This window comes from Podarcis gaigeae, assembly GCF_964106915.1.
Source record: "Podarcis gaigeae genome assembly, chromosome: 1".
Taxonomy (NCBI): Eukaryota; Metazoa; Chordata; class Lepidosauria; order Squamata; family Lacertidae; genus Podarcis; species Podarcis gaigeae.
The window spans coordinates 24,193,950-24,208,607 of NC_139678.1; the positions used below are offsets into that span (position 1 = coordinate 24,193,950).

Below are 14,658 nucleotides of genomic sequence, written 5' to 3' on the forward strand. Positions count from 1 at the left end.
AGCACTCGGGAACTATCATTAATCATCAGCTGCTGCAGGCATCACAGTGGGAGGGATAATGCAACCAGTAGTTAATAGAAGTAAATTGAAAGGGCTTTTAAGGAGTAGTGCTATTAAGAACACACCTAGAAGCAGCAGCAGGAAATAATCGATTAGACAGTTAGGGGTTTTTTAAGAAGCCCCAGGGATTTTCTTCAGCTGGAAATCCCCAGGACTCAGTTCTGGCACCTCTCAGGAGGGCGCCATTGCCATTCTAAGAGAACAAGGGAGGTGTTCATGGTGAGTTCCAGAACCTCTTTTGCTAGAAAAATAGCTCTGAGAAGCCCCAACTAAGTTAAAAATAAGCAAAACTTATCTAAGAGCACTTGTGAAAGACCAATGAAGGCAACTAAACATGGGAAATTGTTTTTTGGGGGGAGGTTTGCAAGCCACCCCTCAGTCCCTGGGCAGGCTGTTTGTATGCTGCAGTCCAGCTACCCTTGAATTAGAGGCACTCCTGATTATGAAGAAGAGGTCGTTGCTGAGTGGGGAAGTGTGGTGATTTCTAAGCTTCAGGAGGTAAACCTCAAGCACATGAACTGCAAATGCACTGAAAGTTTCTTGAACTCAAGTGACAATGGTTTTTTAAACAGCTTGCAACAAGCCACTTCTTTCACTGTTATCATACCTTAAGCTACAAATGAAGCCCAAGCATAGGCCAGCTGAATATGGCTCTGTAAAACTGATCTTCATCTATCACTACAAGGAATGCAGGAGTACATTTGAATGTTGCCATGGTAATTGCTAGAATATTTATATAGTAGCCTCGAAAGCAACTTGCTGCTTAGAAACAGAGATCTAAGGACTGCATGTTGTACTGTAGCTTATCTGCTGAAAATTTAAATCCCCCCCAAAACACTTTCACTATTCAATTAAGAAATTCATCAATCTTGTTCACAGTCAACCAAATGGCAAGTCGAAGGCACACTCTGTTGATGACATTTTCAGAAAGGTGCATGTAATTTGAGTAATGACAGATATAGTGGTACCTTGGGTTAAGAACGTAATTCGTTATGGAGGTCCGTTCTTAACCTGAAACTGTTCTTAACCTGAGGTACCACTAATGGGGCCTCCCGCTGCCACCACGCAATTTCTGTTCTCATCCTGAAGCAAAGTTATTAACCCGAGGTACCATTTCTGGGTTAGTGCAACAATCCAATGGTGCAAGATCCCACTGCATTTCTATTGTTGCTCTCTACCAACAAATATAGTCCACTTCGATGCTCAGTTTCAGGGTGGTGTTTATGGTCTTTTCACCTCGGTCTTCAGATCTGTTTCCTAGCTTTAGAATTCTCAAACAGTGCTGTAAATAAACCTGTGCTTGTTTCCAGCCAGGTTCTTACAATGGAACTTTTATTTTTATTTTCCATCCGTCTGTCTCAGGAAACAATGGAAGAGTGCGCCATTGTGAGTAAAGTCAAACTGTTGGAGAGTTACAGCGCCTTCTGTGGTTGTAGAGACCAATATGGGAGAGACATGCATTATTGCAGGTGGGGCAAATGAAGCTGTCGGTTTCCCTGTTACAGAGGAACCATGGCATTTCTTCTTCTCTCTGTGCTCCTCCCAGCAGTTGTGTCTCCTCTGGTCACTGCTGCGGATAAACTACCTGTCTGTCTCTAGGCACTGTGGTTGTCTGCAAGGGATTCCTACACAGCAGGGTTCATGTTGCCAGCCTTCATGTCGTATCTGCAGGCATCTTTGTAACACAGAATTGGTCTGCCAACAGGCCTGGTGTCTGAAGCCAGTTCCCCGTAAAGCAAATCCTTGGGGGTCCTGCCATCTTCCATTCTGTATACACAAACAGGCCAGCGTAAATGTCGCTGAGACAGAAGTGTGAATGTGTGGGCTTGGGAGAGCACATATTTGTTTGAGACTCTGTCCTGCCATATGATGCCCCAAATCTTTCTGACACAGCGCATATGGAAGGCATTGAGGTGTTGCTCCTGGTGGGTGTATGTTGCCCGTGTCTCACTTCCTTCTTACAATGGAGATTACACATCAGAATATGAAATCAGCAGGAAAGACGTGAACTTCCAAAGCTCCAGAGATTTCCAAGCCTCTTAACCCTTCATTCATCTCAAGCAACAACTACCCTGAAACAATATGTAAGCTACTGTTTTCCTTTAGAGCAGAATACCAACCTGCTCTACGCGGCCTTTCTGCATCTCCAGCACAGCCAAGTTATTGTAAGCTTCTGCGTGATCATTGTTGTTGGCCAGGGTAAGTTTGAAGCACTGATAAGCCAAGCTTATATCCCCTATTCCCTGAGAAGGAAAAGCCAAAAATACATAATTTTTTAAAAAAGTTGCCATCGTTGTCACCCTTTAGCGTAACCAAGAAACAGAAGCAATCGAAGGACTATGTATGTAGCTCAAGTCGCTTAGATCCTGGAACAGTACCCGAACCACTTTATTTTCCCTTATTTCCTTGGGAGGCCATTGATTCCTATGGATAAGATGATGCTGCACATGAGGGAAATATTAATGTGAGAAAACCTGCTCAGACACAAGTTGAGCCAGCCTCCTTCCCCCACACAGATCTTGCTCAGGGAGGGGTTGGTGTGTGTATACCCATATGAGCTCATCTGTCACCATGCCTGGCATATTCTACTAACCATTTTGTCATGCTCTAGAGGAAGAGTAAGGATGTGGTTGGACTATAACTCTCATCATCCCTGATATCAGGATTTAAACCAGGGAAATTCTGAATGCAAAACGCTTTTACTACCGCTGAGCTCTGGTCCTTGGCTACCTGCAAACTCTAGGCTTACAGACAGTATGCTGCTGAATCCCACAATTGCTCCCAGCGACTGGCAGAGGGCACTGATTTATGTGTGTGGTGTGTATGCATCTCAATCAATTATTGCACATCTGTTAATACACAGAGTTGTGGACAACGTTAAGAGGAAGTCTTTTGAAGTTACTCTGGCATAGCATTGTACTGCATTAGGTTGATTCAGAGCCAGGCTTTAATACCAGAGCAGTTTTTAATGCTACAATTGCAGCATAGGAAATAGTGTGCCCTTGAAAGGTGTGTGCAGGGTGTTTTGCCACAGAGGAACAAAAGCTTGTCCAGAAATACTCTGATGTGGCTTGGGCTGGGGGACTTTTAAGTGCAAGGGACAACTTTAAGCAGCCTTCTGAAGTGCCATTATCTATTTTTGCTGCAATTCCCTCCTATTTCCTTTCCTGTCTTCCCCAACATTCACATTGATTCTGCTATGTAGAAAGCAAAAACACTCCTCTTTGCATCCTTTTGATCTTCAAAACTAGGTCTGTATCCCTAATCCAAGCAGAAACTGGGCAGTGTTATTGACTTGCAAATAGCTTTCTAGGATAACGTTTCATTATTTCCATACAAATGTTTCAATGAAGTATTCTTAACTAGTACTGGCTCTTACCACAGCTACGTGTCCCAAGTTGTACCACACATCTGCAGCCTCCTCCTCACTTTCAGCAAGAGAGAGGGCACGTTCAAAGGAGCTGAGAATCATGTCATACTGCTGGGCATAGAAACAACAGAGGCCCAGGTTGTTGAAGAGCTGGCTGTTATAAATACCCATCTGCAGGAGCCGTCTAGTTCAAGAGGGGAAAGAAATATTTTTCTTTTGTAGTATGGATCATGAAAGCAACTTATATATTGCATGAACACTACTCGCATAATTTTTAGGGAAAAAGAAAAAGAAGGTATAAATAGTAATTTGACCTTTTGCTGTGGCATGATTTCTTTCCACACTACTCAGCAACACCAGAAAACCAAAACCTCACGGGAGAAACACAGCCAGCGGTTCTTCCTACACTACTGCCAACCCTCCTGAAAAAACTGCATCAGAGAAGATAGTGAGAAAGAACTGCAACATGGGACTCTTTCCAGCTCTTTCCACCTGTACCTCTACTGACAGTGATGGGCATTGGAGCATACCCAGATTACACACCTGCTACTTCAGAGGGAGTTCATATCCACCCAGAAGAGGCAGCTTTCCAAATTCCCAGACAAGGAAATAGCCTATCCACAGGGCCTCTGTCTTGGTCAAGAGTCAAATTCAGCATTCACAGTAGCTTCAACACCCACTTTCTAATATAGAAAGCTGGCCTTAAAATGATCGAGTGTCAGTATTGTAAAATTTATATAAAATGGGTGAAATTATTATTTGGCACTCATGTATTTCTACCTCCCCAAACCCCGCCCCCCTTATCTCCCAAAAGCAAAACAATTTGATGGGACTTTTCTAAATACTGTTCAGCCATCATCATCATCTCCCATGAGGAGCACCTCTAAGTAGAACAGTCAAACAATGAAACCCCAGAAAGCACTTCTGTTGTCATAAAGTCTGGCGTTTCATCAGGTCCAAAACATTTCTAATGGCATAATCTTTCAAATACCAAATATACCTTTGCAATATCTAGAAAGTAAAGGGTAAAAAAAGCATTCCCCTTTGTTTCTGGGTTTCTGCGGAGGCTCATTCTGTCCAGCACTCAAGCACACACCTCTTTGAAATTTTATTTATTTATCATTTAAAATTATATCTCATCTTTCTGCCAAAGAGCTTTCATCAGACAACAAAGCCACCCTTTGTTCTGTGGAGTCATAATTGCTACAAATGGCTCACAGAACTGCTGGGGAAAGCCCAGAAAAGGAACTCAAGTGCGTTATTTAGGCAGAAAATCTATGTTCCGGATAAGAGGAAAAACAATTTTAACATTTGAGAACATTCAGAACACTTAACAGAAAAAGGAACACAAATGTTTGCCACAGCCTTCGGGGATATGTGGTGAATTAATGGGCTGTATACTACAGGCAGGTAGAACTAATAAGAGCAGCTCAGAAATAAGGGACTAATTCTTCTAGTGCATTTTGGAGAAAAGGTTGCATAGAAACCTATTGGGGATGCTTTATACAAACAGGGCTACAGATTCTACACAGGTTCCTTCTAGGGCTATCACAATAGGATTCTTGCAAAGATATCATTCAGTTGGCCATGCCCCCATCCCCAGATCTACACCAGCCATTAGTTTTCCTTTTCAGCTGACATAAGACTTGAATAAATGTACATGCACATCCTACCTGTAAAAACGCAATGCTATCTCCGGCTGGTCAGAATAAAAGTGATTACTTCCAATGCATGCAATGGCTTCCACATGGGTGTTGTCTTGTTTTAAGACATCTTTATAGCACTCTGCAGCAGCAGAAATGTTGTTCATTTCCTACAGATGGGAGCATTGACACATTGTAAGAGTAGCTTTGATATATACATAAAACTATAAACAGTAATATTTCAAATAATAAGCAGAGACAAAATGGAACAGAGATTATACAAGTTTTATTAGACAGTATACAGCACCCCAAGTTTATATGCCTTCTTGCAAATTACCTCTTCTCCACCTACCTCTTTATTGCCAAAGAGCAACAATACTGCAGAACGATAATTTTAAATAGCACTCCATATGTTTTCTCCAAGCCTACTCACATTAGGTAGGCATGCTATTGGGTTTCTCCTGCTATTTATAGGCTGCAACAAGGTAAACAGTACTGCATAGTAGCATCAGTTTCCTATAGCATGGAAACACACTCTTCTGATTGACAGAGTAGGTTAGGTAAACAATCATGGACAAAAGTTTTTTTAAGGGCCACTTAAAAGCTTGGTTGTTAAAGTGTAAGGCACTGGCAAGCCTCCCTGGGGCTACAAGCCCACTTACCTTGATGTAAGTGCCATTGAACTTAATGGTGCTTACTTCTGAGTAGACACATTCACATTAGAGTGGTTGATCAAAGGCCAAGCTACTCTCCCAGTCCTCTGCTATTAGAGCAATTCCACAGAAAAGGGACAACAAAAAGTACAATGTGGAATGTTCACGCTATAGCTGCCCTGAGCTTTTTCTTTTTAAAGGAAATTGTAAACAAAACAACATTTCAAATTCTTTCTGAAACAATGTAGATGGTAGTTGTTAAACAACTGTTCTCTGCATAAATATATAATAGTGCCTAGCAAAGTGAAGACAAAGTTACACATCAGAGAAAACTACAAAACTCTTGAAAAATCTTGAATTCAAAAACATCTGTATCTTCATTATAAAATTAGCACTGCAAACCCTTTAATAGCATTAACAGGCTTTCATCTTAAAAGCAGATGCATTGCATTCCACCCATCTACTATATTTTATATTGCTGAATGATCCTCCTCCCTCTCTAGCTCCTGTTATGTTACAAGTTGGCAAATAACTGTTTTCAAGATAGTGGCTATCTTTTTTTAGTTTACCTTGAGCTATTCGTTTATTATGTGTGGATTGTTTATTCAGAAATAAGTCTCCAGTAACTCTTTTTTAGAATAGTAACCTTAATTACTATTTCCCGCCCCGACCTCGCCACAGTGATCCATGCGACCATCGCCTCCAGGCTTGACTACTGTAATTCGCTCTACGCAGGGCTGCCCTTGAAGCTGTCCCAGAAACTCCAGCGGGTGCAGAATGCTGCAGCGAGGCTCCTCACGGGGTCTCTGCCATGGGAGCATATTCACCCAGTGCTTTTCAAACTGCACTGGCTCCCGGTAGAGTACAGGGTCAGATTTAAGGTGCTGGTTTTTACCTTTAAAGCCCTTCACGGCCTCGGACCCTCATACCTACGGGACCGCCTCTCCCGGTATGCCCCACAGAGAGCCTCAAGGTCCATAAATAGCAACACCCTAGTGGTCCCGGGCTCTAAGGAAGTTAGATTAGCTTCAACCAGAGCCAGGGCCTTTTCAACACTGGCTCCAGCCTGGTGGAACGCTCTGCCTCATGAGACCAGGGCCCTGCCGGATCTCATTTCTTTCCGCAGGACCTGTAAGACAGAGATGTTCCGCCTGGCCTTTGGCTTAGAGCCAATTTGATTCCCTCCCCCTCTTTCTTTTTTCTTTTTCCTTTCTCCTCCTGTGATGAGGCTGCATTTTAATATTTCAATGTTTCAATATTTTAATTGTTGTATTTTAATCTTGTTTTTAAGTTGTATTCACTCAACTTGTTTATCTTTTGTGAACTCCTTCATTGAATGTTATATTCTGTAAGCTCCTTCAAGGATATGGGGAAAGTATTTTGTACATATTTATATAAATAAATACTGAAAAATATACACTCTGCTGAAAGTGAAGTGAAGTGATTTACTGCAGGAATTCTTACTAGCATAAATGAATCCCCAAATGACAAATACTGATTAACTCAGTATCAGTCTATGAAAAGTCCTTCTGACAGGTTCTTTGCCCGCTCAGACGTTTGTTTCTTCTGTTTGAAGTGAACAACAAATGCTAGAGGAAGACAGAGGACTACAAGGTCAATATCAGGCAGTGCCTCACTGGAATAAATGCAGATTTGCCTTTGAAGTTGTTTGAAGCTAGAAAGACAATTGCAACAACTCAGAAGGGGTGTGCACTGAATGCAAAAAAGCCCCAGTTTCAATCTATACCATCTTCCAGTCTGAAAATGTGGAGAACCACTTCTTGCCAGTGTAAAACACTTCAGAATGAGATGGATCAGTGACTTGACTTTCTGTATCATAAAGCTTTCTATGTTCCTATATTCCAGAATAAGACTACAATAATGGGTAGGCTGATCACCGAAGAATTGATGCTTTTGAATTATGGTGCTGGAGGAGACTCTTGAGAGTCCCATGGACTGCAAGAAGATCAAACGCATCCATTCTTAAGGAAATCAGCCCTGAGGGCTCACTGGAAGGACAGATCGTGAAGCTGAGGCTCCAATACTTCGGCCACCTCATGAGAAGAGAAGACTCCCTGGAAAAGACCCTGATGTTGGGAAAGATGGAGAGCACAAGGAGAAGGGGACGACAGAGGATGAGATGGTTGGACAGTGTTCTCGAAGCTACAAACATGAGTCTGACCAAACTGTGGGAGACAGTGGAAGACAGAAGTGCCTGGCGTGCTCTGGTCCATGGGGTCACGAAGAGTCGGACACAACTAAACAACTAAACGACAACAACAACAACAATGTGTAGGCATGGTTTAAGCGTCCCACGTCAAGCACTGAATAATGTGACTTGCATTACAACATGCTGGAAATTAGTGCAGTGAATTTTTGAGGACAAAAATGGGCACGCTGAACACTTATCTTTGTTTAATAATAATAATAATAATAATAATTTATTCCCCAGCCACTCTGTGTGGCTTTCAACAAAGCATTAAAACAGAAGAAAACTTCAAACATTAGAAATTTCCCTAAACAGGGCTGCCTTCAGATGTCTTCTAAAAGTCAGATAGTTGTTTATTTCTTTGACATCTGATGGGAGGACGTTCCACAGGGCGGGCACCACTACTGAGAAGGCCCTCTGCCTGGTTCCCTGTAACTTTACTTCGTTTACAATAGAAACTTGTTTTACATACCTCGTGGATCCTGGCAATACCACAAATGAGGGAGACTTCTCCAGGAAACCGTTCTAATCCTTGCTTGAAAACATTTAAAGCTGTCAGAGGCTGGTCTAAGCGGGAATACACCTGAGCAAATAAATGATGGGTGCATCTGCATCAATGGCTAGAATGATTCTAACATCTGACAAGTAGCTGTTTGTTGTATAGGTGCTACATAAAAGTCTCTGAACAAGGCAGCATCAAGGAATAATATAAAAGGGTGGGAAACTGCTTCTCTACACTTTCCAGGACTCATTTCAGTTGTATACCAGAGAGACACATGGTGGAAAAAGCTCACGGCTGCCAGGGAAAACACCAAGTTTCCCTCTGCTTGGGCCCTAACAGATTTAGCTAGAGGAATAGGCATATAACCTGTTATGCAGGTGAACTCAATACCCAACCAATTTCTTTAAGCTGCACGGTGTAAATATATTGTTTTGTGAGAGCAAAACCTGTTGAGGTCACGCATACCAGTGAAATAACATGATAAAATATGTACTGCTGACACGGCATACATAAGAACAGAAAGTCAACTGTCACTGGTGTTCTCATTAAATGAAATAGGCAATAAAGCAAAAGCACAAAGTAGTACAAACAGTACCCAACTCTTTTCGCGAGGAAACAAATTACTATGACTACAATAGCAAATCCTCCCAAATTTTGCACTGAAACACAACCGTCTCCTTTGAAAAGGCACCTTCAGCAAGAATTATGTGACTAACAGGATACAGAACAGCTTGAAAATGTGTCTTTGTAAAAAGCAATAGAAATAAGAACACCAGGATCACTGCATTCATTTGCCAACTATTCCCTACTGTCTCTTCTATTGACAAACAGAAGTAATTGCTTCCTGGAGAGAAGGAATAAATGAGATTGGCTAGGTTCATTTTTATTAAAAGGCATGCTGGACTCTGACCATCTCAAAATGATATTACCAATAAAGGAGGTCATTTTAAGCAGTTTAACCACAACAATCGACTCTCTGAAACACTCATTTCTATACGCCAGTCTTATATTGCATCTAAAGCAGTCTTCACTGTAAATTTCTGTCTGTTTATAAGCTATAGCAGCTCCCAAAGGATTAATCCCAGCAATACCTGCATTAAAAAGTTTTTTAAATGTCTGCATTGTGCATGTCTTGTTTCTTCTCAGTTCATTAACACCTAAACCTATTTCTCTTTCAACAGCTTTCCATAATTGCTCCCCTTGATATAAACACATTCGCGACAGATTTACATATAATGGAAGATTACATGGTACCTTGTTGATTCTGAAAAGCAACATATTGGGGAGAGGAGAGGAGGGAGGAGGAAGGAGAAAGGGAGAGATGGGGGTTTCACACAGCTAGAGAAGTTTCAGTTGAAGCCACACATAACTAAGCAAGCAATTCAATTGTTCTGTCCCTTCAATGGTGCGCACCACTAAAGGCGAAAAGCCAGCTCTGCTTTTATCCACAATATTGTACATATAGCTAATTAGAAATGCTGGTTTTTGCATAAATAGGGTAGGGGGGTGACAATACATGTGATGGACGAGGAAATCAGTGCAAGCTTGCTACTTGCAGCACCAAGGAATATTACAGATACAGTGGTACTTCGGGTTACATACGCTTCAGGTTACAGACTCCGCTAACCCAGAAATAGTGCTTCAGGTTAAGAACTTTGCTTCAGGATGAGAACAGAAATCATGCTCTGGCAGCGCAGCAGCAGCAGGAGGCCCCATTAGCTAAAGTGGTGCTTCAGGTTAAGAACAGTTTCAAGTTAAGAACGGACCTCCGGAACAAATTAAGTACTTAACCCGAGGTACCACTGTACCTCAGACACGGGTGGCGCTGTGGGTAAAACCTCAGCGCCTAGGACTTGCCGATCGCATGGTCGGCGGTTCGAATCCCCACGGTGGGGTGTGCTCCCATCATTCGGTCCCAGCGCCTGCCAACCTAGCAGTTGGAAAGCACCCCCGGGTGCAAGTAGATAAATAGGGACCGCTTACCAGCGGGAAGGTAAACGGCGTTCCCGTGCGCTGCGCTGGCTTGCCAGATGCAGCTTGTCACGCTGGCCACGTGACCCAGAAGTGTCTGCGGACAGCGCTGGCTCCCGGCCTCTAGAGTGAGATGAGCGCACAACCCTAGAGTCTGTCAAGACTGGCCTGTACGGACAGGGGTACCTTTACCTTTACCTTACCAGTGTACCAGAATTGCGGTAAGAGTGATGGTTTAAGAGTTATTAAGCCTAGAGAGTTATTAAAACTAACCAAATGCATGCAGCTAAAAAGAAAGGAGGTCTAGAAAACTGCATTAGTAACTGAAAAACAAAGCCAAACAATTTTATTAACAAGAACAGATAAAATCCTTGACCAACCTGTAAAAAGGTTAAAATATTGATATTTTGAAAACATTCAAATTCAAGGGCTTCAGCCCTGCCATCACCGCACTTCCAGGTTACAGTTTCAAACTTTTAATCTGAAATGATTAATTTTTTCATTGTAAAGTCCAACTTACTTTTGCCAAATACAGTACTGTATCTACCATATCCTGTTGTCTCAAAGCGGATTTAAATTGTGTTTCTGCTTCACGATATAATCCTAGCCTGAGGGAAAACGCAATAAAAGGTATGACAAAACCGTAGAAGCATGGCAGGGGAGAGATTACATTTTGATAAATATTCTAAATTTAAAAGCACCATCAACGTGGAAAAATATGGGGGAAATAGGACATTGGAAATTAAAATTTTAGTCTTCCCCACCTCCCCTTGAATTGATCTTGCCAGGCCTCTGTTATGTCCTATGGCAGGGACAGCCAATGTGGTGTCCTCTAGATGTTGTTGGGATACAACTCCAGTCATCTCTCATCATTTGCCAAGCTTACTGGGGCTGATGAGAGCTGGAGTCCAACAATACCCAAAGAACACCATGCTGGCTATCCCTGCCCTATGGGGATCTCCCTCTGGGACATTCACTGGGTCAAGCAGACTGGACTGAGCCCCAGGTTTAAGAACGGGTGAGATGTTTTACCTGTAATAACATTTCCCAATTTGAACTTTCCACCACCAGTCCTTGAACTGAGCGTGTTGCGTGGCATATGCTGCCAAATCTAAAGCCTTAAAAAACAAAACACTTATGAGATTTAAACACATACACACACACGGATTAGTAACATGTAAAAAAATAAAAGAAAAAAGATTAAAGCAAAGAATACAACACGAGAGAAAAATACTGGGTTTTGACTGTTTTTAAAATCTCTATTAAGTGAAAACCAGAAAGGAAAGTAATAACCTCATCAGTTTTAAGGACTTGCAGAATTAACAGATGTATTTCATAAATGCATTTAAAAAACCTCTCAAAGCCAAAAAATGTAATTAATAGCTAAGGTGCTGCAGCCCGACTCTTCCTCATCTCAAGTATTATCTGCTTTTAATTGGATCAACACTTTCAGGGCTTGCAGATTTAATACAAAAAAATGCGCAAGTTCCCCAAAACCATACTAGCCTGCTTATAAAGCTGGAGACTGAGGGAGTAGAGTTTAGAGAGCTGTAAAAAAGGCAGTAGCAGCCAGCTAATCATTAAATTCTTCACCATTGAACAGTATTTTGAAACACTGGCTGCCACACAGAGGGGAGCTTTGTCAAGCGTATACAGATCTCACAATGTGCATTCTGTATGTGCAATAGCATTTCCCTAATATGCTTCTGTATCATACCCAGTTTTTCAACAATCAGCAGTTTCAAGGGGAAAATCTGGGGCTGGGGGCTCTATTAAGAAGGAAATTCTTTAAAAGATTTAAGACCCCTGGTTCTTCCCAGTCTTGGTTAAACCGACATAATTGTTGAAGAAATGGAACTTGGAATGTTTTAATTTAAATCAGTGGATATTTAAATCACATATATTCCTGCTATTCCTAAGCCATTTAAATGCGGAAAAGTTGCACTCAAGAAAAACTGTCTTAATTCGGCAATGCACATGCATCAGCTCATGTGCCCATCATTCTTTATTAGACTCTTTTCCCCTCCAGCAGTTTCCTGCAAATATACACGCAAGCTTTTTTTTCTTTCATTCATTCCTTCTAGCTGGAAAGACAGCTTGTAGCTTGGAGGGAGAAAGTGCTGGAGGAAACAAAGCCTCAGACAAGCAGTACATTTGTGTTGCTTGCATATGTGTAAAGCGCCTTGCCCAGAACGGGTTGTTACGGTGCATAGAACATACATGGACATATCAAAAATGAAAGCATTGTTTATCTCAACTAGAGGGAATTCTGTGATGATTTATATGGCTAGTATACTTCTGCTCTGAAAACAATAATTTATCAAATATGGATGTAGCTGGTGAAAAACCTGGTACGCCACACGATGGGAGGTGCTGAAATCTTCATACCCGCAGTACTGAGAGAGAAAAGCCACTAAAGAGTGAATGTTTCTAGGCCCAGGAAGCCAGGTGACCTTGGGGCCAATCCTGCACTCTTAGCCAAACCTACCTCACAGGGTTGTTGTGGGGATTAAATGAGGATGAGAACGGAAAATAACATAGCGCAACTGACTTGCAAGGTGGTGTGTTGTGCGATAAGCACACACAGTGCAATGAGATTGAGTGTTTGGGGGGGAGGCTTGGTTAATTTCACTGTACACAGGTTTTACATTGACAATAAAAGTATTATTTATTATTGTTATTATTATTAATGCCACGTTGTGCTCCTTGGAAGAAAGGTGGGATATAAATGCAATAAATAAATTTAAAACAAGGGGCCTTCTTGAGTTGTGAGTTTAGTTTCTCTTTTGCCTTTCCAGAAGTTGAAACTTTGCCCCACTTAAAACTACTGTATACCAGTTGAAGAAAATTCTACTTCTATCTCATACTCAAAAGTAACATTTCAACTGAAAAGAGCCCTTTAAGTTAGAAATAAATAAGACTTACATTCTTGACATCATTCTCATGGTGAAAAATGTATTCAAACAATGCCTGTAAGGAGAACAATTTGCAATATTCTGTCAAATTGAAGAAAAAGAACAAAAGCTATTTGCAATTAATCAAAGCAAGCACTTAAGTTGTCCGTTTAAAAGTCACAAACATCTTTTATACAAACTGTTTTAGGCAATAAGGAATTTACATTGTGAAAGTCAGGACATGTCAGGAAAGGATTCTTAATTTTACATCTGAAACAGGGGAGTTTTTCATTATACTGGATGACAGTGAAAGATCCCTGAACACTTCTACACATGTACCTGGGGCACGGGGTGTGTATGTGACACCAACCCCCTCCCAAATTGTGAATAATGCCCCCCTTCCTTGTACTCTTCCTAAATATTCTCCAAAAATGGAGGCAAGGCCCCCTCTGACCATCCTGAAATACTGAGCACCACTTAAACGTGGAAGGCTTCTTTTCATCAGACTCATAGCGGTCAACGTTTCCCTTTTTTTAAGGGAGAACCCCTTATTCCGAATAGGATTCCTCGCAAGAAAAGGGAAAAGTTGACAGCTATTATCAGACTGCAAGAAGTGTCAAAGGTGGCCTCTAACCCTGGCTTCCTTCTAATACCAGCATCACCTCAGGAGGTTGCTCTCCCAGGAAAAGGGATGATTTCAAGACACACGGGATGTCTTGCTTTGGTCCTTCACTTCTCCTAGTGGTGAAAGAAATGTGATAGGGACATGAGAAAGTGTGTCCCATAGGTCTCCTCGGTGAAATCCCTCTGGGAATGGGAAAGATCTAAATACAGTGGTACCTCGGGTTAAGTACTTAATTCGTTCCAGAGGTCTGTTCTTAACCTGAAACTGTTCTTAACCTGAAGCACCACTTTAGCTAATGGGCCTCCTGCTGCCACCGTGCCGCCGGAGCACGATTTCTGTTCTCACCCTGAAGCAAAGTTCTTAACCCCAGGTACTATTTCTGGGTTAGCAGAGTCTGTAACCCGAAGCATATGCAACCCAAGGTACCACTGTAGACTGTAGCAGCAAGCAAATGAGTGATGACTTCCAGCTTGTTTCTGACATTTCCCTCAATACTCAGCGAGTCACCTAACCCTGCCCTGCCTTCCAGCACTTTTCAAGTCCCCAAAGGGAAAGTATGAGCAATAACAATTTTCATGGTATCTTAGATGGGATTGAGACACATCTTGGTTGCATCAGGATGGGGAGATAATGGACAAGTTTGCCTTTTTTGTTGGCTTTTAGCTTCCCCGAATATCAATTATGTAACATGCATCTTAAAAAGACCTTTATTTTAATGAGCAGGGAGATAG

The 14,658-nt window shown here is 41.8% G+C and overlaps 1 protein-coding gene across 5 annotated transcripts in view; it reads right to left on the bottom strand.

Moving 5' to 3' along the window:
- The window catches only part of TTC8 (tetratricopeptide repeat domain 8), a 34,129-nt gene that overhangs the window by 4,976 nt on the left and 14,495 nt on the right, over positions 1-14,658 (bottom strand). For 2 of the 5 annotated variants that reach the window (XR_014563395.1, XM_083735365.1), the window contains exons 6-12: positions 13,334-13,378; positions 11,441-11,526; positions 10,929-11,016; positions 8,408-8,518; positions 5,104-5,243; positions 3,440-3,614; positions 2,181-2,303 (exon numbers count right to left, since the gene is read on the bottom strand). Coding sequence is in view for 3 of the 5 variants with exons in the window: in XM_083735365.1 (XP_083591491.1) it covers positions 2,181-2,303; positions 3,440-3,614; positions 5,104-5,243; positions 8,408-8,518; positions 10,929-11,016; positions 11,441-11,526; positions 13,334-13,378 (768 nt within the window). In the remaining 2 variants the exon portion in view is untranslated. Of the gene's footprint in view, positions 1-2,180; positions 2,304-3,439; positions 3,615-5,103; positions 5,244-8,407; positions 8,519-10,928; positions 11,017-11,440; positions 11,527-13,333; positions 13,379-13,964; positions 14,103-14,658 lie in introns of those variants that run through there. The other 3 variants (XR_014563394.1, XM_083735366.1, XM_083735367.1) reach the window with 2 other exon arrangements.